The following is a 23,983-nucleotide window of genomic DNA, read 5'->3' as shown; positions in this document are numbered from 1 at the left end:
GTACGCACTGCTCCATCTGGACATTCACCAGATTGAGTTTTATGATGCTGCCACTCGCTGTCAACGCTTACGGGTGTGACATTCAAATATCTTCCAATTCCGGCTCCTTCGTATTCAATGGCTAAAGATCCAACCTTTTATAAAGGGCCCCACCGCACACCTTCGATCGTATCATCAAAAGCCTCGGGAATCAGCAATAATCTATCCAGCCACTATCTAACAACACACATGCTAACAATATCTTGCAAGAAGCACATCAAATATGTCTGCTCTTACTTGGCACATTGCGATACCAGTCAGAGATGCTGCCACGATCACGACTGACGCCTCGGCGGAGCATGTAGTTGGATACCATAGCGATGTCCTCTTCAATGGATACAATGGTGTGCGCTTTCCACCTACCCTCACACCTCGATTTCAATTTCAAGACGGTGCTGGACTTCGCGATCCGACGAGAGAAGAGCTTGATGTGGCTCACGAGGAGATTGACCGAGTCAGCCGGCATCTCCAGAGATCTGCGCGTGAGTATTGGGATTTCTAAGTAACACTTTGGTAGTGCTGATGTGAGGAAAGGGTTGGAGAGTTCATATATCCAGACGCATCGCGTAGAGAGGGATTTCTTCGTCCGCATACAACCAATGGATGTCGATGGAATCATGTACAGAGCTGAGTTGCATTGGGGATCGTTGAGCGGCCCTCTCATCAGGGAATCTATTGCGCGAGGCAGACCAAGAGCAGCTGAATTATCATACTGTGAGGAGAGGGAGACGGTAGTTGCTACTACTATTCTGGAGACCCCGGTGGCCTTTGAACGGACAGTATGAGGCGGAGGATTCTTCATTCTTTCTGTGTACCCGTGAGTGTTCCCTTGAACAAAAGGGGCAAGGGTAGGCCGGAATGCGGAACGGGGTCGCTTGCTGTAGAGACATGTTTCCTTGCTGGATATTCCCAGACCCATCTTGCCATGATGGAAGTGGAGCAGCAATAGGTAGTGTAGCGTGGAATTCTTGTTGTCACCGTTGCCGTTTCCGCGTGCGCTGTCCTCGCACAAACGCGTCGACACGTACCCCAGACTCTGCCTCGCGTGTCACGTTGGGGCTTCCCAATGTGGAAAGTGGGGTGATCGATGACCTCATTGGACACACACCGTGCGACACGCAGCGTTGGAGAGAAAACGACGACTGCGCCGCGTGCAGACTCTTCGGAATAGACTGCTCCCTTCTCGAAGCTTCGGCCTGCGTGGCGAGCGTTTGCGGCCTGCCTGCGGATCCGCTAGCTGCAGTCTGCAGTTGCAGTTTGGGCCGTCGCGGTCATCCATCTGGAGGGCAGCCGCATTGGCCAATCGGGACGGGGCAGATGCGCGGCCAGTCAGCAACCAAGGCGCTCACCAAAGGGGAAGCAGCGATTCGCCACGCACGGCAGGCGCAACGCAGAGCAGCGGAGGGGCGGTCGGCACAGAATCGGATACTGCAGGCCCCGTCGCGGGCAGCAGCAAATCACGGGCGGCGTGTTTCATAAGCAGCGGGCGTCTCGCCAGCAGCCAGCAGGGTTGCTTGTCCGGATCGCGTCTGGGAATGCGGGGCAGCTGCTGTCCCCTCGGCGTGGCGCGACGACGATGGCACGGCGCCTCGAACGGCCAGAAGCCGATCCGCTGATAAATGGGCGATTGGTGGGGTCGGCGGGGGTCGTCTCTACATAACGCCTGCTCCCCGCCGCTGCCTCTGCTCTGCATACCCATACTCTCTTTGACCTCTCATTGCAATCATGGCTGCCTCAGAGTGCCCCGTGAAGAAGGCCAACGTCGGCGGCGGTGGAACCAGGAACCGCGACTGGTGGCCCAACGACCTCCGCCTCAACATCCTCCGCCAGCACACGGGCGTCACGAACCCCCAGAACAAGGAGTTTGACTACCCCGCCGCCTTCAAGAGCTTGGACTTCGATGCCATCAAGAAGGACCTCACTGCCCTGATGACCGACTCGCAGGACTGGTGGCCCGCTGACCACGGCCACTATGGCGGTCTGTTCATCCGCATGGCCTGGCACAGTGCTGGCACCTACCGCGTCACCGACGGCCGTGGCGGTGGTGGTGAGGGCCAGCAGCGATTTGCCCCCCTCAACAGCTGGCCCGACAACGTCTCGCTGGACAAGGCCCGCCGCCTGCTGTGGCCCGTCAAGCAAAAGTACGGCAACAAGATCTCGTGGGCCGACCTCTTACTGCTCACTGGCAACGTCGCCCTCGAGTCCATGGGCTGCCCGACCTTCGGCTTCGCTGGTGGCCGTGCTGACACATACGAGGCCGACGAGTCCGTATACTGGGGTGGCGAGACCACATGGCTGGGCAACGACGTCCGATATGCCGACGGCCGCGAGGGTCCAGGTGGCGGCGGCAGCGGTACCGTCGACGGTGACGAGGGTCCCAAGAAGGACCACCCGGACATCCACTCCCGCAACCTCGAGGAGCCCCTGGGCGCCGCCCACATGGGTCTCATCTACGTCAACCCAGAGGGTCCCGATGGCATTCCTGACCCCGTCGCCTCTGCCCGCGATATCCGCACCACCTTTGGCCGCATGGCCATGAACGACGAGGAGACGGCTGCCCTCATCGTCGGTGGACACACTTTCGGTAAGACGCACGGCGCCGCTCCCTCCGACAACGTTGGCCCCGAACCCAATGCTGCTCCTCTCCACCAGCAGGGCTTTGGCTGGAGCAACAAGCACGGCAGTGGCAAGGGCCCTGACACCATCACTTCTGGCCTTGAGGTCATCTGGACTTCAGAGCCCCACAAGTGGACCAACAAGTACCTAGAGTACCTGTACAAGTACGAGTGGGAGCTCACCAAGAGCCCGGCGGGCGCCAACCAGTGGGTTGCTAAGACTGACGACGAAATCATTCCCGATGCATTTGACAAGAACAAGAAGCACAAGCCGCGGATGTTGACCTCTGACTTGGCCCTCCGCTTCGACCCCGTCTACGAGAAGATCACTCGTAGGTGGCTCGAGCACCCCGATGAGCTGCACGACACCTTCACCCGCGCGTGGTTCAAGCTCCTGCACCGTGACATGGGTCCGCGATCTCGCTGGCTCGGTCCTGAGATTCCCAAGGAAGTGCTCCTCTGGGAAGACCCCTTGCCGCCCGTCGACCACCCGCTCATCAACGACACCGACATCACCGAGCTGAAGAAGGAGATCTTGGCCACCAACGTTGACCCTACCAACTTTGTACGTGCCGCCTGGGCTGCCGCTTCCACTTTCCGTGGTGGTGACAAGCGGGGTGGTGCCAACGGCGCCCGCATCCGCCTCGACCCGCAGATTAAATGGAGGGTCAACAACGCTTCTGAGCTCAAGTCTGTCCTGTCGGCCCTTGAGAACGTGCAACAGAAGTTCAACAGCTCCGCACCTGGCGGCAAGAAGGTCTCGTTGGCTGACTTGATCGTCCTCGGTGGTGTTGCTGCGCTCGAGAAGGCTTCCGGCCTCCCCGTGCCTTTCACCCCTGGACGCACCGATGCTTCTCAGGAGCAGACCGATATCCAGTCATTCGACCACCTTGAACCCGTAGTCGACGGCTTCCGTAATTACGGTGTCGGCAACAACCGTGTTCGCACTGAAGCTTTCATCGTCGACAGGGCTCACCAGCTCACGCTCTCTGCTCCTCAGCTCACCACCCTCATCGGCGGTCTCCGTACTCTCAACGCCAATTGGGATGGCTCATCATACGGTGTCTTCACCAAGCAGCCCGGCAAGCTTTCTAACGACTTCTTCGTCAATCTACTTGACATGAGCACTGAGTGGACGCCTACCGATGGCGCTGAGGAGTTCTTCGAGGGCAAGGACCGCAAGTCTGGCCAGAAGAAGTGGACTGCCACTCGTACTGACCTGATTTTCGGTCACCATCCCGAGCTCAGGGCTGTTGCTGAGGTGTACGCCTCCGCTGATGCAGAGGAGAAGTTCAAGAAGGATTTCATTGCTGCGTGGGACAAGGTCATGAACCTGGACAGGTTCGATGTGAAGAGCACAGCAGGTGTTGAGAAGGCGAGATTGTAGATGCACATGGAAGTAAGCTTGCATGCATGTATCATGAGTTCCACTGCGGAATATGACCAGAATGAAATACAATCCATTTAAAAACTGCAATACTCTTGCCTCTTAGTGATGTTCGTACGTCTCGACTGGGGTGTCACTCGCTGCCCCCACAAATGCGGGGCAAACCCGTGCACATTCCCACGCTTCCTCGATGTCGTTGCCTAAACAAACAAGTGCACCACAGGTCTTTCTTCGTCGCACACCATCCATTTCGTCTCACATTCTATCTGTTGCACATCACGATGTTTCCCCTCTTCTCCCTTCCCAACGAATTGATTGCCACTATCGTCGAGGCCCTCGACGACCGCCCCGCCCTCGTTGCCCTCGCCCAAACATGCCAGAAGCTACATCCCCTCGCCGAAGCTCGCGTGTTCAGGAACATTTACATCCGGGATGGCACATCCGTTGCACGCCTGGCTGAGATTTTGGACCAGCGTCCCGAGCGATTCCGGATGATCAAGCATCTGGAGGCTACACCAACAGTGCATGCGTGGCGGCGTATTGAGCAGATGCCAGAATTGGCAGGGCGTATGGCAAGATTGAAGAGCTTGAAGATCGAAGCTCCGATGATCAACAGTGGAGCGAGACCGCAATGGTGGTCTGAGGGGAGTATGGGGGAGTACATGGATCTTTTTGAGGGGAGAAATGTAGACAGAGGGGGAGGGATGGATAGGGCTTTTGAGTGTTTGACGTCTTGTAGGTTGGCCGTGAAATTTGCGCTCACCAGACTTGCGCTGATACTCGAATTTGCATGGCAGTCACGCTCCATTCACATGGTACCCAGGATCGGTATTACGACGTCGGTACAGTCCTTCCGATCTTTCTCTCGCGGACGCTCAAGCATGTACATCTATCATGTGTCAACATGGACTGCGCTACTGACACCTTTGCGTCACTCGATTCCCATTTTACACGCACTCCGCTAGAAACCCTGATCCTTGAAAGGTGCGTCGTATATTCAGGGCATGAGAGATACCTTCAGAGCATTCTTTCGCTTCCACGAGCTCTGCGCTCTTTTACCTTGCTCCTCGACTCAATCGTTTACAATTTTGGTCAGCAGGGCTTACAGAACGAAGCTCGATCTCAAGGGTCGGACTTCCTCAGAGCCATTCAGCAACAAAGCAATTCTTTGGAATATCTTCGTTTTACCCATCATCCGGAAGCCACTGTAGATCCTGGTTCGCCCGAACATCTCAATACCAGTCTTGTATCCTCTTTGGCTACGCTTCGTTTATCCTCAACCGGCCTGTCAACCTTCGATCGTCTTCGTACATTTGATGTAGACTACAGATCCAATCTGGCCGAACTATTATTCGTCAAGGAGCTTGCGCCACCGAGTCTGCATACCCTGGGTCTTCCCGGCCTCAATTACGAGTACGAAAGTTCATGGCGGCACTTACCTTCCTACATATCCGCGATGGCATCTGCGACTCCCTTCTCACACCTTAGGCTGCACACCGATCCCAACCGTCTAGATTTCGATGACGTGTTCAAGATCTTCACGAGTCCTGTGTTCACCCATACGCCACATCGGGAGGTGCTCCTCGGAATCGTTGAGATTCTTAAGAAAAGGGCCAGCGTGAAGCTGATTTGTGCGTCTTCTCGTGCCATTGGTTGTCACCCTCCGTATTTGTACGGAGAGAAGATGCCTGAGGAGGCTGTGGTATTTGATAGTGAGAAGCCCTACTACCAGGAAGAAGAAGTGGACCAGCGATTTGAGATCGAGGATTACATTCCGGAAGATGCATCGGGGTGGGATGGTCCCTTCTCAGGACTCGGTACAAGACCATGGCGGTTGGCGAGGCGAACGTGAATGGACAGCTGCTCACTTCAAGGTGATTCCGTCGCACTGCTTTGTCCATGCGAGCTAATCATTTGCAGTACTGGTTCTAGGCTGCATTGGTGCCACTTCCACCCACTGTGGACTCGGCGTCCGTGTATAAAATAACAAATAACAATAGCCCCTACTGTACAGTATGGATGATCAGCTTCTTATAATACTTGACTCGCCATTCGAATACGCGTCAACCACCTTAGCCCATCTGACCCTTCGACTGCGTTAATCTCCTCAGACGCTAAGCATTGCCTGACCAGGGAATACCGTCTATGTCTTCAGACCACTCGAGGACGTACCAACATGTGGGCAAGAGTGTTTCTTCAACCAGGCTCAAAGACCGACAGAGATATCAACCATCAAGATCGTGGAGTTCCTCACTGAATATTTGACTACAGTGTTATTTCGCCAGGTCCGCAGCGAAAGCCTTCATTGTAACTTGAGCACAACTTCTTCCAAACGTCTGATAAAGGCGAGTTGCATAACTTCCTGTTTCGCCTGTCGCAAGATGAACTCGCGCCAATCCGTGATCTTGCGTTTTGCTCTGCACCTCTCGGGTGATGGGACTCCTACAAAGACTTAATAGGAGAACATGGCGGAACTATCTCCTGAGAATTATTCAGAACTCTCGTCGATGACAGCTACCGTGCTGGCCGTCGCGCTAATAGAAGGAGAGGTTGACGGTGTGGGACTGATTGTGCCTAACGTGCTTCATGCTGCCGCAAACATACCAAATGCGACGATATAGCAACTTCCAAAACTTTCATGGGCAAACCAGTTCGACCGATGTCGTGCCTTGGGTAGTATGGGCAAGATGAAAAAAGAGTTCTTCAAAAGTGGGCAGTCGTGTTTAGGCTACACACTAACTCGGGCCATGACCAGTCTCTCTTGACTGAGGAAAAGACATTGCGCAGAGTCAGTGGAGCATTGTCGGACTGACATGGCTCACTAGTCGGATGGGGAGTCTACCCTGAAAACACCATAGGAAATAATTTGAGATGAGGCACATGTGTGGAATACATGGATTAAGTTACGTGACCTTGCCCGCACGCGATACCAGCTATTGGCACGCTCCATCCGTTCAACGCCGGCTCAATATGGTGGCTGTGGTCAATAGACTGTCCAAGGCTTTCACGACTTTGAGATTGCTGTATCTCTTTGATCAAAAGTCTTGATGGTGACCCGTGGATCGCGGTGATTGGGACTAAAGGTAGGACATGGCATAGGGTAACTTTAGAAGTATAGATTATTATATATTCAAGGTCAGCAATTGATCAGACTAGTGCACGGGGCAGTCGCAATGCAACGCAGTGAATACTATATCGAGGAGCCTTGGCCTCATTTAGCTAGCGCAGACAGTCACACCTTCCCAACTGCCATCACTCATTTCAACGCTCACTGCAGTGTGCTGCGTGTATCAACACTAACTTCTGCACACCGGCCACTTCTAATACTAAATCTGTCTCAATCACATTCTTGCCATGGCTACAAGTGGCGGCGAGCCTGCCTGTGTAACGGCGGCCATGGTTGACAATGAGCCTCTGTAAGAATTCACAAGACGCACACATCATTACTCTGCTGATACATAATGACCTAAAGCCTGCCTACAGCCACTCCATTGAAATCATCCCCGAAAGACGAGGACGGCACCACCAACGCGGACGGAATTGTCAGCACCAAACCTGCCGACAACTTCGACAGAGACTCTATGTGGGCTCACCCTTTCGCTTGTAACCTGTCACAATAGTCTGACCGCGTACCCAGTACCGCACGCAACACTACAGAGTCTCCGCTTCTGAGGCTCCCTGCAGAGCTTAGGCTTCGGATCTGGGGATACGCGATGGGCGGACACGTTATTGGCGTGTATATGACTTCTGTCGAGGATGACAATTCGTTTGATGTGCCGAGAGACCTGCGTTTCTGCATTCTGCCGCATAACGATGCTCGTGCGAATAGGTTCTATGCCGTGGCCCCGAGTACCCGCAAGTCGGTCGCACCAATCTTCACTCGTGGGCTAGCGCAAGGAATCTGCCGCCAGATCCGCGCCGAAAGCCTCAATTACCAGTTCAAGATGAACATTTTCCACGTTGATGGGCCCTTAGACCTCATTTTCCTGTACCGCAGCTTATCGATGACCAAACTCCAAGCTATACAGCAGATTTCAATCGAGATGCAGTACCTTAATGAAGCGGGCATCGACCAGACGTCATCGTCTAGCTTACGAGACACGTTCCCCAACCTCAAGCGGGTTTTCTACGCAGGAACCGCCTCTAGGTATCAGTCCGATATGAGTGCCCTACTGAAAGCTATGGGATTGGGGAACCAGTTCTCAGGGATTGAGTTAGTCATGATGGATGCGTTAGACCGTAACACTGTCATTCAGGATGCGCAGATCTACAATCTTTGATGCTTGAGAGCCCAGGCTAAGACTTCGGCATGGCCTATCTTCCAGGGTATAAGCGCTGCCGAGCAGGTTGGCAGGATGCATTAGGTATGTGGAAATTGCGTAGTCGCCTTTTGTTGACGGTCAAAATGCCGTGTCTCTAGCTCGGCGGTCGGACAGCGCATTGTCAACGATGGCGATACGGTCAATTTGGCTGGAGGAAGAAGCCATGTATACTAGTCCAACAGGATAGATAGCTCGATTGTACAAAGATGCATTTCAGATTCTACTCATGCTCTTCATTAGATTGTGCTCCACGACTAACGTCATCTGCGAGGACCTGGACGAGTGCCCGAGAACCAAGTTGCGAGTATGACCAATCTCTCATGGCTCATGAGAGTTCTTTTCGTTCTGAGCAATGTGGGTCGGCAGGCGATGAAGCACAACGTATTACTACGGTAGTCAGGCAGTCATGTATCTTTATGCAAGAAAGGTTATTTGACGTGGTAATGGACATTGCCACTATGTGATGCCAGCGACTATCTGGATACATGCTACTTCCTTGACGCCCGAACACGCACCTCATATCAACAACCACCTAATTCGTTGACACGATGGTAGCCTCGTGCGAGACAATCTCCAGCGTCTTCAAGATGCTCAAACGCACCTTGCAGTGCCTACCCGCATACGCCGCATACAGCGTCGCATTGAAGAAGTTTCCTGCGTCGGCAACCTTGGGTCGGACGGCTCCCAACTCAGCAAGAGTGCAGGTACCGTTACCTCCCAGCTGGGGTGGGAATGCGCAGGGTTCGATGATCTGCATCGTTTCAGTGCGAGATTCGACTCGTATTGACGCAGGTGATAACGAGGCTTGTGGCAAGGGTGAGGACGGCTTACGTCTGAGTATGCTTGGTAGTTGACGTTGTGGCATGCGAAGTCATCGTAGGCGCAGCCGTCTTTGCGGTTTGCTTCGCGGGTGCATTCTTGGAGACACTCGGGGATGTCGAAGTCTTTGAACCATTTCTCGGTGGTCCTGCGTGCAAATTAGTGTCTGCTTCGACGGATGTTGGCCGATGGCACGCACAAGCACTTGTACTTCTCAAGCTGGGCTGATGTGAGCGCTGAGGTGACATTGTACGTTCGCTGTGCCGTCGCCAGGGCAGCAGTAGTGAAGATGGCAGCGATAGAAAACTTCATGATGACTTCGCGATGCAAATCCTAGTACAAAGAGGGAAGTGCGTGAGTTGCGACCGCAAAGGCGAAATTTTGAGGAAGAAGAGCGTGATGCTCTGTCTCGGCTTTATACCCGCGTCTTTGCCCCCACAACACCAAACAAGCCATCATGAAAGCAGCTCAGCTCCTCATCCTTCTCGTCTCCGCCCAAGCTAACTTGCAGATGGTCCCAACGGCCCTAACGGTAACTCTCCAGCCATGGAAGCATCCAGGCTGCAGAAACATTGACGCCGTGGCTCCATTCTTGATCCAATCGCCCAATAAGGAATGGCGAGTACCTGAGGCGCACTGTTGGGCGCAATGTTCCTGCATGAGGGTGTTATTGATTTACGGTAGCTGTAGGTCGTCAGAGCAGACATGCGGTCGTGATCAGTGGATCGCACTACGTCTAGCGTGAGGATGTGTTGAGGGGTTGCGCTAGCTGGGCGGACGGGGACCCGTCGGCGTGGTGCTCGCTTCGGTGTGACGCCCCAGTGTCGAGGTCATGGAGGAGCGTCCGACCCGCGCATCCGGTTCGACTCGATTGGAGCACTGCGTCTGAAATTGTACTATTTCAGGAACGCGGTGCTGCACTGCGGTTGTCGGCGTAGTCCATGATGCGGAGATGGCCAGGACATGTCTGGAGGAAGAGCCACCTGGGCTTTAAAGGGCAGCGCGATTGCCCACGTGAAACGTTGGGTCGCTGCTGTGCACTGGACACCGTCGGTGAATGTTCCATCGTGGAAGCTATCTTTGGGCCTGCAGAGGATTGTTATGGGTGTAGCGGCGGCCACACGTTGCTGCAGCGAGAGTTCACCATCAGTCAAACGCCACCCCCGCCTTGTCCGCCCGGTACCCGTATGGGATATCCGCTCATTCGCGAGGAGACGAGAGCCAGAAGCATGTAGCGCACGCAAGGATCTACTCTTCAGCCCAATATGACAACATGGTTCCTGATATGGATTTCCTTTGGGAATGAATAGGACTACATTATTCATGATGTTGTAGTACGCGCTTACACAACTATCGTTCATGATTTGCGCAATGCCCAAGCTCACGGTGCTTCTCACAGTGCCCATATTTGACTTGACAGAGAATTCATCGCTGTGACCTTTTCGCTGCCATTATGTGATGGTCCGAGGCTCGGACACAGCCCAAAAAATAAGCAAGCATAAAGGCATTTATCTTTACATGTTAAGTGAACTCATCGTACGATGATGGTCGCCACAGTGGATTCATTCTCGTGCATTATTGTACACTACCTCTATTTAATCACTGCATCCGGAGTCTCCAAGTACGTGGCTTTGAAACAGAACTTGCTACAAGCTACACCTCAACTGAACGCTAATTTAAGCTGCCAACCAAAAGGTAAACCACCATGGCACCTGGGCAAGCGCTAAAACACTGCAGTCCTATCCCACAGTCCCTTTCCGTACCCCAACTCGCAAAGCAACGTCCTCTGCACCCTCCCCCATTGAAATTTGCCAAATGGTCTATTGCCACGCCTATACTCCCGCTCTGCGTTTCCGTTGCGCCACGATCACCTCCATCACACCTCGCTACTTCCGCACTATAGGATTTCCTCGCCAAGTGTAAGAACTTGAGCGAAGTTACGCTCCAATTCCGCGTGATGAACCTCTTGCAAGCGAACATCAACTGTTACGATCTCGTGTACACTGATAACCTTACGCGAGAGCGAGGTGGGAAGCGGAACGTATCTCCGGCTGTTGAGGAATGTAGTAGAGACTTTGGGGGTTGATGGATTATTTGAGCTAGATTTGCTTAGGGTGGGGATGAGGTGGAGGCAGAGACGACGAGCTTCCAAACTTGCATGAACGTAAACCATGCTTTTTGAACCAATCGCGCTTTCGGTTTTCCATAAGATTATGTAGCTCAGCCCATTATGTATTCTGTACAGAGCTGGCTCGTTCGGTTGTTGTGTTCCCCCAAGCCGAAACCGTGCACCGGAAAGGCAATTGGCACTGTTCATTTCCCGCTCTGTCCATGTCCTGCAGCATCGCTATACTGGTCCGGATCCTTCCTCTCACCTCCATGAGCAAGATGCTGACCAGCTCCTGGTCACCCTAAGCGACAAGTATCACAGCGCATAACTCGCCGGTCCACGAAAGTTCCACCCGGGAAGCAAAGCCGGCCCGAACTATCAGCGTCGAAGCTCCAGCTTCCCAAATCGTTGATTTGCTCGGCAAAGTCTGGAACCCGGATTTTTGCCGGGTTGTCGTTGAAAATCTGGCGTCGGGGTTGCTTAGAATCATCCAGACCTTTGTTTCAGCCCACAAGCAAAGCGCAATACACCGATTTCTAAACAGTGGCTACGAGGCGGTCAATATTGCAGTGTCAGAAAAAGAAGATAGCCAGCGCACCTTGGACACCCAATGTACAAAAGCAGCAGCGCCGCTCACTGCAACCAATCCGGCCTCTTCTTTGCCTTGCTCCTCTTCTCTTTGTCCCTCTCTTGGCACCAGTGGCACTTTCCCGGAATCTTCAGCTCTCGCCAGTATATCTCCACGTCATCGCACACAGCGTCCGTGTCAGAGAGAAGCGCTTGAGGGCAAGCCTCAAGGTCCCCATCTGCGTACACGTGGGCGCAGTCAGTATATCCGGTTTTAGCTTGCTTGCACATGGTCAGCGTCCGTAGTCGTTTTGTGGTGCAGTTCTTGGGTTGATTGATTCGTTGTGCGGTGTTGTTTCGTGACGCGCGGTTGTTGTGTTGATATAGCTGTCGCCCACGAAATTGCGCTTCCCACGTGAGCGATACGCGTGTTTGTCTCTTCATTTATTATGGTCATTGGTCACCTGGGTGCTCAATCTTTAACCTTTAGACAGTCGGTAGTCTTGAGCAGACAATGCACGCGCGATCTCGTGACATTTTGACAAGCTCGAAATTGAAGCCAGAACGAGTGTGTCCAAGATAAGAAGGCGCGATGTCAGGATGAGGTGGAAATGGAGCATGCCCGCGCCGTGCTCGCAGCCGCGGATGCTTGAACTGAATGTCTGTGTGAGATTTGAATGAGCTGCTTGCATGATCCTTCGGCGACAGTGGCAGTTGCAGCGCCTTTGTTGTTCCAGCGCAGCAGGCGGTGGCCACCTTTGTTCGCAGCACAACAAGATGGAAGGCGTTCCACTCACACCTTAGGCCTTCGGTCTTCAAAGAGGTGTTCATCGTCGTTTCCAGAACAGCCATTCGTGTACTGATTGAGGATACTTTTGAGCGAGACCGATAACCGGGAACAGTACAGTTTCTTCCAGATAATCTTAGGGTCGCTAGCCACAAGCATCGTCCTAGAAGCCACGCCGAATCACTGCGGCATGGGCTATCGATCGCGTCTTCACCACGTGTGGCCTCGTGCACCTTACACACGCGTTCTGCAAACAGATCTCGCATCGTCGTTTGCCTCGCGTATCGATAACGAACCTGACAGCATCATTCTCTTTCACCTTCATTGATCCCAACTCTTAACACCCTGCACATACCAGCAGTCCCTCAATTTGCACGCCACTCTCGAAGCTTCGCACACGTTGCGACAATGATCCAGATCGTAAGTCAGCCAGAACGTGTTCAGCGATTCGGCCTATCCTCGTCAATACATTTCCCTGTCCCAACCCACGACGGTAGAGGCGTTACGCACGATCTTCTGTGGACTTGGCTTGTCGAATCCGGTATTCTCAACATCGCTCACGGGATGTGGTGCGAGATTGGCTTGTTGGGCGTCATCCGCTAGAAGCGTGAAACTCCAGTATAGGACGCGGAGGAAGGCGTAGCTGAGTGACAAGACAAGTAGGATGTGTAAGATGCGTCCGAGAATATGCCGACTCTTCATTGCGCTGGAAATGCAGATGATGGATGTGATGGTAAGGTTGCTGACGCGTAACAGGAGTTGAAATTGGATGCCAAGATGTGGGTACAGGGTCGTGCTTGCCTACGGACGACTCAGACGTATGGTAAGTGGCCACTATGGGCACTGCCGACGATGTATGCACATCAAGTCTTGCCTGGGTTTTCATCTCGCAACTTGCATGTTTGTCAGATCAGCTACTCAAATGCTGTGTGTCACGTGACGCCGTATCTACCTAGGTACCAAGGTAGGTATAATCTACAAAATAACCGGGGACATGTAAAGAGCGATATTCATCGTTACTTAGGCTTTGTAGCTGCGCGGGCCCGGGTCAGGAGGCAAATGCGGGCTTTGTCTTCATCTCGTAGAGGGGATGCATATGCGACATATGTAACGATACACTCATACCACATAGGTACTTGATAGTACCTAGGTAGAAAGGTTGCTCTATTTCAGTCTACCAAGGACCCTCCATTACTATGCCTGGCTCCACCATATGCCAACATCACATTTTCCTGCTCCATCAAATTAACTTGCGTACTCTGTAATGAAAGTGAAGCTATTGTTCGGCTCTGTAAGGTTAATGAAGTCGATTTACTATGAAATATGCAGGAACCAACATGTAGGAATGCAAATAGGATGGCGCACCAGGTTCTCAAGAAATTCTGAGAATTGTAGATGATGGGATTGCCCATTGCCCATAAATAGCCGCGGCCATCATCAGGAACTGCACTGTTCTCCTGCGATCGATCTCCTTCTCCAGCCAGCATGAGTACCACTAGCTCCTTGCTGATAACCTGCTTACCCCCTACCTTACCCGGAACGAGCTCGCCGCCATTTCCTGCGCTGGAGCACTTGCCGCCGGGTGTCCTCGTCTCATGATCTCTGATCAGCGCCGCAGCTTCTTGCCATCCATCATCAAGACCAACGCCGTGCCCTTGTTGTACTCCCACTCGAATGTGCGACCATCGTGGAGCAAGAATTTCTGCGCCTGTGACGTCTTGATGAGCGTCTGAGCACGGGATCCTCGACCGGTCCAAAGAAGTACTGATGGCCCCGGGTATCGGGCGAGACACAGTTCCCCGAGCTGCGCCGCTCGCGTGCCGATTGCTATGCGATACTGCCATCGAAGTTGTTGATGGTGGTAACGAGGTGGGAGGGCGGCGCGGGTCGTGAATGCCCGTTGCTGGAAGTGGTAGGGAAATGGCGGGCGTGAAGGAGGGCTCGGGACGGTTGACTGTGGACCCGCCGACTACGACTACGACGACAGTGCCTGTAGTGAGGAATCCCTGCTTGTCTCGATCGCTGAGGCATCAGGCGGCTTCTCGTCGAGCTGCTGCGCGGTGAGGGCGGTGCTCATTGTGCTTCAAGTAACGGTCATCAGAGTGCAGACGTCGTATCTGCGGCGCGTAAGTGCTGCCTTCAGTGAGGATCAGTCCAATGCTGTATAGCGCGCATCTTTCTGGACGTAATCCAGATGGAGAAAGCGCTGCAGAACCATCATGTCGCATTTTCTCGTACCATGCGGAGGTGTGGGGCGTCTTTGAGGTCGAGTCGCGCGGGGCTTTAGCGGCGCTGACATAACATGCGAACCAGGGATGCGATTAGGAGTTTCGGTCTTGTAGAGCATCGCATAGCTCACAGGACAAGGAGCTGGAGAACAACGCAGTCAGATGACAGTACATTTCGAAAACCAGATGTGTCCACGGGTAGGTTCAGATCATGTGTCAATTGGGCGCGCCTTCCGTCCAGGCGTGGTGGCTCTTTCCTCACGCCAGAGACTCGGCTCAGTACTCGCGCTCACATCACGGCTCCTTTCACATACATTGACATCTGGAAATCCAACATGACATTCACCTCTTGGTCAGAATATTCGCTGTGAGCAGACAGGCGACGGTGATGCCACCGCAAGAGTCTACGACTAGCCCTGGCCAGTGAGGCGCAGCACGCCGACGACATCCGCAGCAAGCGCTTGGAGTGTCTGTCCTGGCTAAATGACACAAGCTTTCGCAATGGCCTTTCAGGTGGACGCGCTTGCCATGTATCATCCAATAGTGCGTATGGCTGCGTTCCAGCTTCGGGTAAGCGGGTTTCTAGTCGTCTGGAGTCAGCCTGGCGCGACTCTCCGCCAACGCGGCGCCAGATGGCCCCCACACACATTCTCCAGACTTTGTGACCCTCAATGAAATGCTCCATCCGCAAAGACGAGACGATGCTGTTAAGAAGTACAACACACTGTCTCCATTGGCGGGGGTGCACTCCGGGCTGGCTATTACCAGGAGAAACACCACCACCGTGTGATGATGATAGGTCAGGAACAGCAATCCTTCCCACATCACCTTCGTTTTAGAATCTCACAGTCCGTGCACCTAAACTCCGATGATCCCCTTTTCTCGGCTCTCTCGGCGGGCGAAGCGTGAACATAAAAGCTGAACACCGCCACAAAGGTTACGACATGTTTGCGATATCACTCCTTCACATCCCAAGCTGGCATCGACAGCAGGCGACAATGCCCCGGCGACACCATAGGCTCTACGACCGATAGACCATGCTCCCGCGCATCGGCAGCCACCGATGGCGCTCTCCAAAGTTCCAAGTCTTGGGGATAATCCTCCTTGGGCTGTTCCTCGAGGTGCTGTTCCACCAGTTTTACTACCATGTCCCACGGCCGTCGGAAGATCTCGACGCAGTGTTTCAAGTAGGATGCGCCGAGCCCGACATCAGCGCGCCGCGCGAAAACGCCGCAATCATCATGCTAGCCCGCAATGAAGATCTTGAGAGCGCCATCTCCTCGTTGCAATCCTTGGAGGACCACTTCAACCACTGGTTCCACTATCCCGTGATCTTCATGAACAACGAGCCCTTCAGCGCCGAATTCAAAGACCGCGTCAGCAGCGTCGTAAGCGGCGAGTCCAAATTCGAACTCCTCTCCAGTGACTTCTTCGGCTTCCCTTCTTGGATGGATGAAGCACAGGGGAAAGAGCTGGTCAAGGCGAACGGTGCACTGGGCGTGCACAAGGGCGATATGGAATCTTACCACCATATGTGTCGCTTCTACTCGGGAAAATTCTACGATGTCCCTGCGCTGAAGGGGTACAAGTACTACTGGCGTGTCGAGCCGCATGTCCAGTTCTCGTGTGCCATTACCTACGACCCGTTTCGCTTTATGCGCCAGAGGAAGAAGAAGTATGGGTACACGATCGCGCTGTGGGAGCTCGATAACACGGTGCCAGACCTCTTCCGTGTAGTATCCGAGTTCAAAAAGATGAAGAGGATCAAAACAACCACCTTGTGGAAAGGCTTCATCCGGCCGACATGGTTGCCGTGGGGCTTGCGCTGGTTGAAGGCCAGTCAGCCGCTGCACGACGCCTCTGGTGATTCCTGGAACTTGTGCCACTTCTGGAGCAATTTCGAGATCGGAGACCTAGACTTCTTCCGTAGCAAGGAGCACCGCGAGTTCTTTGATTTCCTGGATGAGCGCGGCGGATTCTACGCTGAGCGGTGGGGCGACGCCTCTGTTCACGCTTTCGCTGCTGCACTCCTCCTAAGTCCGGAAGAGCTCCATCATTTTCAGGACTTTGGATATTTCCATGATCCGTGGGTTGTGGCGCCTGCGAACGCGCTGGGGAAACAGCTACCGGACAGTCGGGTGCTGGGGAAGGTTGGTGAGGGTGTGATAGAGGGGGAGGAGGGTGGCACAGGGTGCAGGTGTGAGAGGAAGCAGATTAGAAATTTTCAGAATTGGTGTATGAATAGGGTGCAGAGGCCCGTGAGGCCGACGGCTTGGAAAAACAGGATGTGGTAAATGAGACAGAATAGGGAGAGAGCGCAGCAGGTTTCGCGCAGTGTAAAAATGTATAGATGCCGGGCCTAGCCTTGCCTTTTGTCAGGACATCGTAAGACCGTAGGATACCATATCTTTCCAGTTGTCTTTGCGCCCAATCCGTCTAGCATTTGTAAGTCACCTCCCGATCACCACTGTCCCGAAAAGAGAACTCCTTACGGATGCGTATCACAAGGGCTGACCATTGCCCAAACCGTAGAACGCGCTGTAGCGCGGTTGCAGGTGCACGGTCACGTCTTGCTTCTTCTCCTAATAGAATACTTCCTGCAGCCACTTGCCAAATCACGATTGTTGGACCTATTGCTTCGTTAATACGGCTTGGTCGTTGGAGGACGGTGTACTTGTACCTCTGCATAACAGAGGGATTGGGAAAGCATGAGCGTCGCATGACACTTCGACAAAAAGGCTGGTGAAGCGGAAGATGACGGAACTACCATAATTGTGGAGTTCCCTGTGCGTACACGAATGTTGAATGGTCCGGCTTTGTTCCACACGTCTGAAGCCGTATGGACAAGGTGAAGACCAACCTGTTGACAAGCGGTCAGAGTCATCCAATAGCTTCGAAATGGGCGCTTCCCAGCCAAGCGCAAGCTTCTTTTGGCGAAGTAAAGTAGCTTCTCCGCGTCTCTCCACCTCACCTCAACATCACAATCAAGCTCTATACCCTACTATTTAAACTGCTCAACAGAGATATGCTCGCTACAGGAACGAGATGAAGAGAAAGACCGAAAGAAATGTCTTGATAAAGCAACGAACAAGACAAAATGTTACTACATGAAGGGAGGTCTCGATGTTTGGGGATTGCGCTTCGAGAATGGGCCATTGCGCCAACAGGGGTGAAATAGTTCATGTGCGCTTAGCTTAGCAAGCACCTTCTAGAGCTTTTTAACAGTACTAAACCTTTCATTATCATAAATTATTAGACTAGATATAAGCACACTAAAAGCTACACAGAACTTTTTAGCAAAGTTTTACAAAACTTATCATAATACTACGTTGACGCTCTCCTTCCGATGATGTTATATTTCCATCCTCCTTATATTGTCGTTGAACACCGATCATGTTCAGCTCTCGTTCTATTTTTCCAAGTATGTCTGCTACTAAGCCCATTGTTGATTTAAATATGCGATTCGTGAATCATGAACACAAAACCGGGGGTGAGCTTCCGAGAGTCCCACTTTTGCCGAACTTGGAAAGTGGCTTCAGAGTGCGACCCTGCTATCCTTCACCACAGCACAACTCGGTTTAATGTGATCTAATCGTCGCTAGCCAATGTATGCGCTCCTGCATACATTGCCCTGGATTACCATCTTGTCCGAACGCCGTCTTCTCAGCTGCCACCGAAAGATTTACTCATCGCGTCAGCTGCTCTAAATGCTCGCATCCTTCGGTCTTCCCAGGCTCAGGACGTCACCGAAGATCTACGAGATGTCCTCAAAAGCTCCAGCGAAGATATCGTGACGCGAGAGCTTCTGAACTTGGTCGCACTTGATTCTATAGCTCCAGGAGCATTCGCTCAATGGCTTGGGATTGCACATTCACCAGATACGCTCCGTGCAGCTCTCGTGCAGACCACGTCTGTCCGGTTCGAAAGTTTGCGTTCAGGAAGTTGAGAAAATTACTTTCAAGTGAACGATGGCAAGAGACGTGGGATGTTGTTGGTGGTGTTTCTGGCTGGCTTGGGCTTCTGGCAAGTTTCTTGGTGTAAGACGTGAAGCAAGCATGTCACAAACTCGCCCGCAGTGCGAGAGGAGTCGATACTAAATTGAAGAGAGAGTGCCCAGGCCTGTTCCCAGATGAAACATCAAATTTGCCTACAACCCAAGATCCAGAGGCAGTTGTGCGCAATACATCAAATACTGATCCCAGCATGCACAAGCGATGTTGTCTCTCGCATAATGGCCAACCATTGGAATGACTTTAAGAGGCATCGGGATCGCTTATTAACATTCCACGCAGACACATTGCAAGGTTTAGCCATTCAGTATGTGTTCGACAATGACCCTTCTGGTGAAAGAAGGCTTGCGCCGCTTTTGTCAGGATACCCAAATGCTACAAAAGCTGTCCCAGGTGTGTCGGCGACAGACGAAAAAGAAAGTGGATACATTGACTTAGAACGCCGCAGCTTCAAACTTGTCCGGATGCTTACTCGTTGTGATCACCATACCCTCTCTTCGGATCTGGCCGTGCGCATAGTTCTTGATCGGCCTGATAACAACTCCTGGCATCGACAGGCGCTATGTACTGGCTTCTTCCGTCCGCCCCCTACTGCTGCTGCACAGAATTGTATCAATACGTTCGCCGAAGCAATCATCTTGAGGGCTGGGCAGCAAGCCACCGCAGGGAAAGCGAAAACACGTGAAAACACATGAGTAACGCAGGACCGACAGAGCTTCGTCAAAGTTACTACTGTCGAACTCTTTGCACAGCTGCTTGGCGATAATGAATGCTACCAGAGCAGTTTGCTTTGTCCATTCTGTCAGTGCTTATAATCAAGGCATCTCACATCGACATCCGCTGCGCCACCGTAAGCAGTCTGCTTCGTCACTTCAATTTCGCATCATTAAAATAGACCGAAAAGATCCTGACAACTCTCGAGACAATCGTCCCGATAGCCGGTAACCTCCGAGAGCGTCGCCCCATTACAAATGCAGAATGGTCGCATATTGAAACCACGCTCGAACATCCAGGATTGGATGATGAAGGTTCCGCCAGCGAGGAAGCGCCCATGCTTTGGTCTCTGTTCTCCTTTCTCAACAGTAATATATCCGATTGCCCTCGATTCGAGCATCTAGCCGTACCTAATTCGTGACCCGAATAATTCTCCCCATTATTACGAGTTCAAAGTATTAAATCGTAAAATAGACATCGCTCTTCCTCCACACATACGCTCTCGACTTCGCATCTCAACAAGACCTTGCGATTCCACGAGTTCCCCGCGACCGACATATTATGTATCGGCTTCTCACAGTGCAGTGCATTGGCTACCCGTCTCCTTCCTTGATGACTTTATTGCATACTGTACTTTCAACATCGCTCCTCCAAATGCCATTGCAGCGCTGAACCAGAGACTTAAAGATGATGTCACAGTAGCGAGCAATCCAGCAGTGAAATCCTGGCTGACACGCTTTGCACTCGGCCGTCATGTTTCTGCAGGGGTCTCGAATGTCACATCTCTGTGTTGTACTCGTATCCATAGCGCCGCACTTTCGCAAGGAACGGGCGGGCTCAGAATCAAGGCATTGCAAGCCTGAAGCTATACACCGTAGTCTTACTGCACGACACCGAGACCTTGAAGCATGTCAACGAAGTGCAGCGACTCCTCTGGCCATTTTCACCATCCCATCCGATCGAAATATCATGCGAATCGAAGCTGAAGCTTCTCGTAGAAGCTATCATCCTCTACGTGGAGTCACTACGCACACGCGAATGGGAGCGTGATCCCAAGCGTAACCCTGACGCCTTGCCCAGTACGTTCCCTCTGCGCATGCACCTCCTGCATTACTCCGCGCAGCACTCTAACCACCCTCCCGGTCCTGAAGAGCACCGTGCAGCCTTCACGGGTCACGTTGCGAAGCTTATCGATCAGTTCTCAAACGGTCTATACCCTAACAAGTTCCCAAATTTGAAAGCCGGCTTGAATTATGTACGCGGTGACAACCGATTGCGCGTAGCCTGCTCCTTGGGCGACATAAGCAAGACGAGCCTGTCGTGTTTGACTTTGCAGGATCATCTGTGGGTGGAGCTTGCTGCGAGCCTATTATACAGTCACGCGAAAGAAAACGGCAGACAAGATGCATTGGCCGAGAGAGTGGAAACTTGGAGGCAAAGCTGGAGAGTTAGCGGAAGCGAAGAAGTGAGGAAGGCGGGTTATACGCAATGGGTTGAATGACAGGAATGTGACTGAGTAGACAGGGTGGAATACATACTGACTGAACAAAGCTCGAAGACCGTATAGCACATCAGCTCGACGTCCAGCATTTGCGGTACATTTTCTCATCGCCGTGGCTTTCAAGGCATCAATAATTGTTTATGCATGGAAGGCTGTTTGGCGCATTTCGGCATGCTTCATGTCTTCAAAGGTATATATACTCACTAGCTGCTGATTCCGGTCAATTGAAAACAGCAAAACCGTTGTAATGATAAGCTGATCAATACAATTCTGCATTCGAAACGTCTTTCAGGCGTTTGCAAGTACAATGAGTTTGCATGGTCGAATTCGATCCCAGCGCTCATGCGGTGGCTAAACATCAGCACCACTTTTCACAGACGCAGGAGCCCTATCATGAGCCGTTATATCTTCTGCCGTCGTAACGAGATTGTCGATTTTTGTGTTATCGCACAGGACGGTCTGAGCTCCTATTAGCTATTTCACCTTCCTCTTTAGGTAAGTTGATGCGCTAATCCAGCCTCCGCGTCATGTTCGTGCGCAGGTCCAGAGACCGTTAAAAAGCCTACCTTCGCCTTGCAAACTAATCATCGGGCTGCTGGGTCTCGCTAAATTATTGGAGATGTTTTGGACTATCCTTCTACTTGGTCTTGCAGCAGGCGGATGGGGCATTCCTACCTCATCTCTATCCATTGAGCATGGCAGTCATAATGGACTGGACATTGAGATCTCCGTCGCACAAGGCCTACTGAAGTCCCCGACTGATGGCCGTATCGTGTTGATGTTCGCACCCAATGGGACCGATCCACTCCAAGACACAGATGTTACTTCTTCGCCCAACTATATCTTTGGAAAGAACGTGGTTGGTTTCAGTTCACGGAGGACGATCGATTTTGCGGGAGGCAGCAATCGAAGTACCGAGACCGGAGTATATGGATGGCCTAAAGTCAGCCTCAATGAAGTGCCACCAGGCACTTATTCTGTACAGGCCTTCCTCACGAAGTACGAGAGAGCCAAGCGAAGTGATGGCTCTGTGGTTAGTGTCCGCTTTCCTTGCGGAGATGGTGCGCCCAATGTCAACGGCTTCGGGAGTCTAATCACGAATGTAACGGGTTTCGAAGTTTTGGGAGGACAGCAAACTCTCAAGCTTGTCTTTGACAACGTGACGGCTGTTGACCCATTAAGCGGCACGGAGATTGGCGGTTGCAACCAAGGAAACTACCAGGATACCGAACTGCTGAAGTACGTCAAGATTCGAAGCAAACAACTTAGTGCGTTTTGGGGTCGCGATATGTGAGATACCTGGTACTTGACCCCACCATACTGACTTAGACTGACTTCGTACACCCGTGTTTAGGTACATTGGTGCAAATATCGTTCTACCAGCTGGGTACGATGCCAAAGATACGGCTACACGTTATCCGGTAATCTATTCGCAAGGCCACTGGCCCGCAGATTCGGGTGCTTTTGAGTATCCCTCAGATACTGAGTTCGCGGAAGCTTGGAATAATGGAACCATCCCTGCAACGAACATAACTGCAGCACGACCTGCACCGAAGATGATTCTTGTCACTTTTCGCCACGAAGCACCATTCTACGACGATTCATACGCTGTCAACACTGCCAACCTAGGGCCGTACGGTGATGCTATCAATGACGAATTGATTCCCCATATCGATAGAATGTTTAATACTATCCGCGCACCATATGCACGCATCCAAGAGGGCGGCTCAACAGGTGGCTGGGAGTCGATCGCCAACGTAATTTACAGGCCTGATCTATTCGGCGTCTGCTTCTCTTCATACCCCGACTCACTAGACTTTCATCGACACCAAGATATTGAGCTATATACCAACGTCAACGCATATCAGCGAGCAAACGGTAGCTTCATTCCGTCTATTCGAACGCACCGCAACGGCACCGAAGTTGTTCTGGCGACTACTGCGCAGGAAAATCATTGGGAGCTCACGTTCGGCACAGCCTCACGATCCTTCAACCAGTGGGATATCTGGAACGCAGTATTCGGTATACAGGGTTACAACAACTATCCGTTGGAGCCGTGGGACAAGGTTACTGGTGAAATCTATGCGGAGGCAGTAGCATATTGGAAACCATTCGATTTAAGTAATTACGTTGTTAGCAACTGGAACACATCCCGCAATCTTGGTTCAACATTGGCTGGACGCATCTACATTTACGTCGGAACTTGGGACAACTACTATTTGAACGAGGGCGTACAAGAGTTTCAGAAGCGCACAGATGCCGTGGGCGGCGCAGGTTGGGCAAACGTTACTATTTTGCCGGAGAAACCGCACGGTGGTAATTATCAAGATCGAGATATATGGGATTACCTCGAACTTGTCGATGGCTGGATCAAGGACCACGCTCCCGATGGGGTGTCGCCGTTGTCTTCGAATGTCACAGCGCCGTCGACGCGAGGGAATAATTGGAAGGAGGTTATCGAGCGAGGCGGCCGACAGGCTGCTATCGCACGACAAGCTCCACCTGAAATCCAATCAAAGGATGTGCGGGTGGGGACCGAAGTTCAGGCCAGCGTTGGTCGCTGGGATCCCGGTGTGGCCCTAAAGGCGCAGTGGGCTATCAATGGTAGGCCTACCTGCCAGGAGTTCAATGTCAAGCAAGGTGCGACTGTGACGTACAAGCCAAGAGGGAGAGGGAAGTTGCAACTCTGGGTCACTGGGTCAAAGCGCAATTATGCGACAGAGACCAGGCAGAGTAACAAGCTTGTGGTACAGTAATAGACTAGATCCACAGATCCCTTCATTGGACAAGGGCAGAGAATACACGCTGCCACTATTGTATGCTTTGATAAACATGTACCATACCTAGGTAGTATGCCTTACCCCATGCACGTCCTTCATAAGTG

General features: G+C 52.4%; 7 protein-coding genes across 7 annotated transcripts; 6 read left to right on the top strand and 1 right to left on the bottom strand.

Annotated features, from left to right (window-relative positions):
• Positions 1-1,764: 1,764 nt before the first annotated feature.
• N0V89_007551 (uncharacterized protein) lies at positions 1,765-4,041 on the top strand (the record flags this gene model as incomplete). The annotated part of the gene is made up of 1 exon (XM_056216313.1): positions 1,765-4,041. One exon carries the CDS (start codon positions 1,765-1,767, stop codon positions 4,039-4,041), a length of 2,277 nt encoding a protein of 758 aa, XP_056070560.1.
• A 281-nt stretch (positions 4,042-4,322) lies between these two features.
• Positions 4,323-5,893, top strand: N0V89_007550 (uncharacterized protein; the record flags this gene model as incomplete). Its single annotated transcript, XM_056216312.1, has 2 exons — positions 4,323-4,727; positions 5,138-5,893. The coding sequence occupies 2 exons, from the start codon at positions 4,323-4,325 to the stop codon at positions 5,891-5,893; spliced, it is 1,161 nt and encodes a 386-aa protein (XP_056070559.1).
• Positions 5,894-7,754: 1,861 nt separating this feature from the next.
• Positions 7,755-8,321, top strand: N0V89_007549 (uncharacterized protein; the record flags this gene model as incomplete). The annotated part of the gene is made up of 1 exon (XM_056216311.1): positions 7,755-8,321. One exon carries the CDS (start codon positions 7,755-7,757, stop codon positions 8,319-8,321), a length of 567 nt encoding a protein of 188 aa, XP_056070558.1.
• Positions 8,322-8,895: 574 nt separating this feature from the next.
• N0V89_007548 (uncharacterized protein) lies at positions 8,896-9,494 on the bottom strand (the record flags this gene model as incomplete). The annotated part of the gene is made up of 3 exons (XM_056216310.1): positions 8,896-9,114; positions 9,195-9,330; positions 9,382-9,494. The coding sequence occupies 3 exons, from the start codon at positions 9,492-9,494 to the stop codon at positions 8,896-8,898; spliced, it is 468 nt and encodes a 155-aa protein (XP_056070557.1).
• Positions 9,495-15,911: 6,417 nt separating this feature from the next.
• N0V89_007547 (uncharacterized protein) lies at positions 15,912-17,168 on the top strand (the record flags this gene model as incomplete). The annotated part of the gene is made up of 1 exon (XM_056216309.1): positions 15,912-17,168. One exon carries the CDS (start codon positions 15,912-15,914, stop codon positions 17,166-17,168), a length of 1,257 nt encoding a protein of 418 aa, XP_056070556.1.
• Positions 17,169-19,653: 2,485 nt separating this feature from the next.
• On the top strand, positions 19,654-21,099 carry N0V89_007546 (uncharacterized protein; the record flags this gene model as incomplete). Its single annotated transcript, XM_056216308.1, has 3 exons — positions 19,654-19,734; positions 19,780-19,825; positions 20,477-21,099. The coding sequence occupies 3 exons, from the start codon at positions 19,654-19,656 to the stop codon at positions 21,097-21,099; spliced, it is 750 nt and encodes a 249-aa protein (XP_056070555.1).
• Positions 21,100-21,718: 619 nt separating this feature from the next.
• N0V89_007545 (uncharacterized protein) lies at positions 21,719-23,855 on the top strand (the record flags this gene model as incomplete). Its single annotated transcript, XM_056216307.1, has 2 exons — positions 21,719-22,389; positions 22,454-23,855. 2 exons carry the CDS (start codon positions 21,719-21,721, stop codon positions 23,853-23,855), a joined length of 2,073 nt encoding a protein of 690 aa, XP_056070554.1.
• Between the last annotated feature and the right edge of the window lie 128 nt (positions 23,856-23,983).

Source organism: Didymosphaeria variabile (assembly GCF_027946475.1).
Source record: "Didymosphaeria variabile strain IMI 356815 chromosome Unknown scaffold_5, whole genome shotgun sequence".
NCBI lineage: Eukaryota > Fungi > Ascomycota > Dothideomycetes > Pleosporales > Didymosphaeriaceae > Didymosphaeria > Didymosphaeria variabile.
This window is presented reverse-complemented; position numbering and strand designations above follow the sequence as displayed.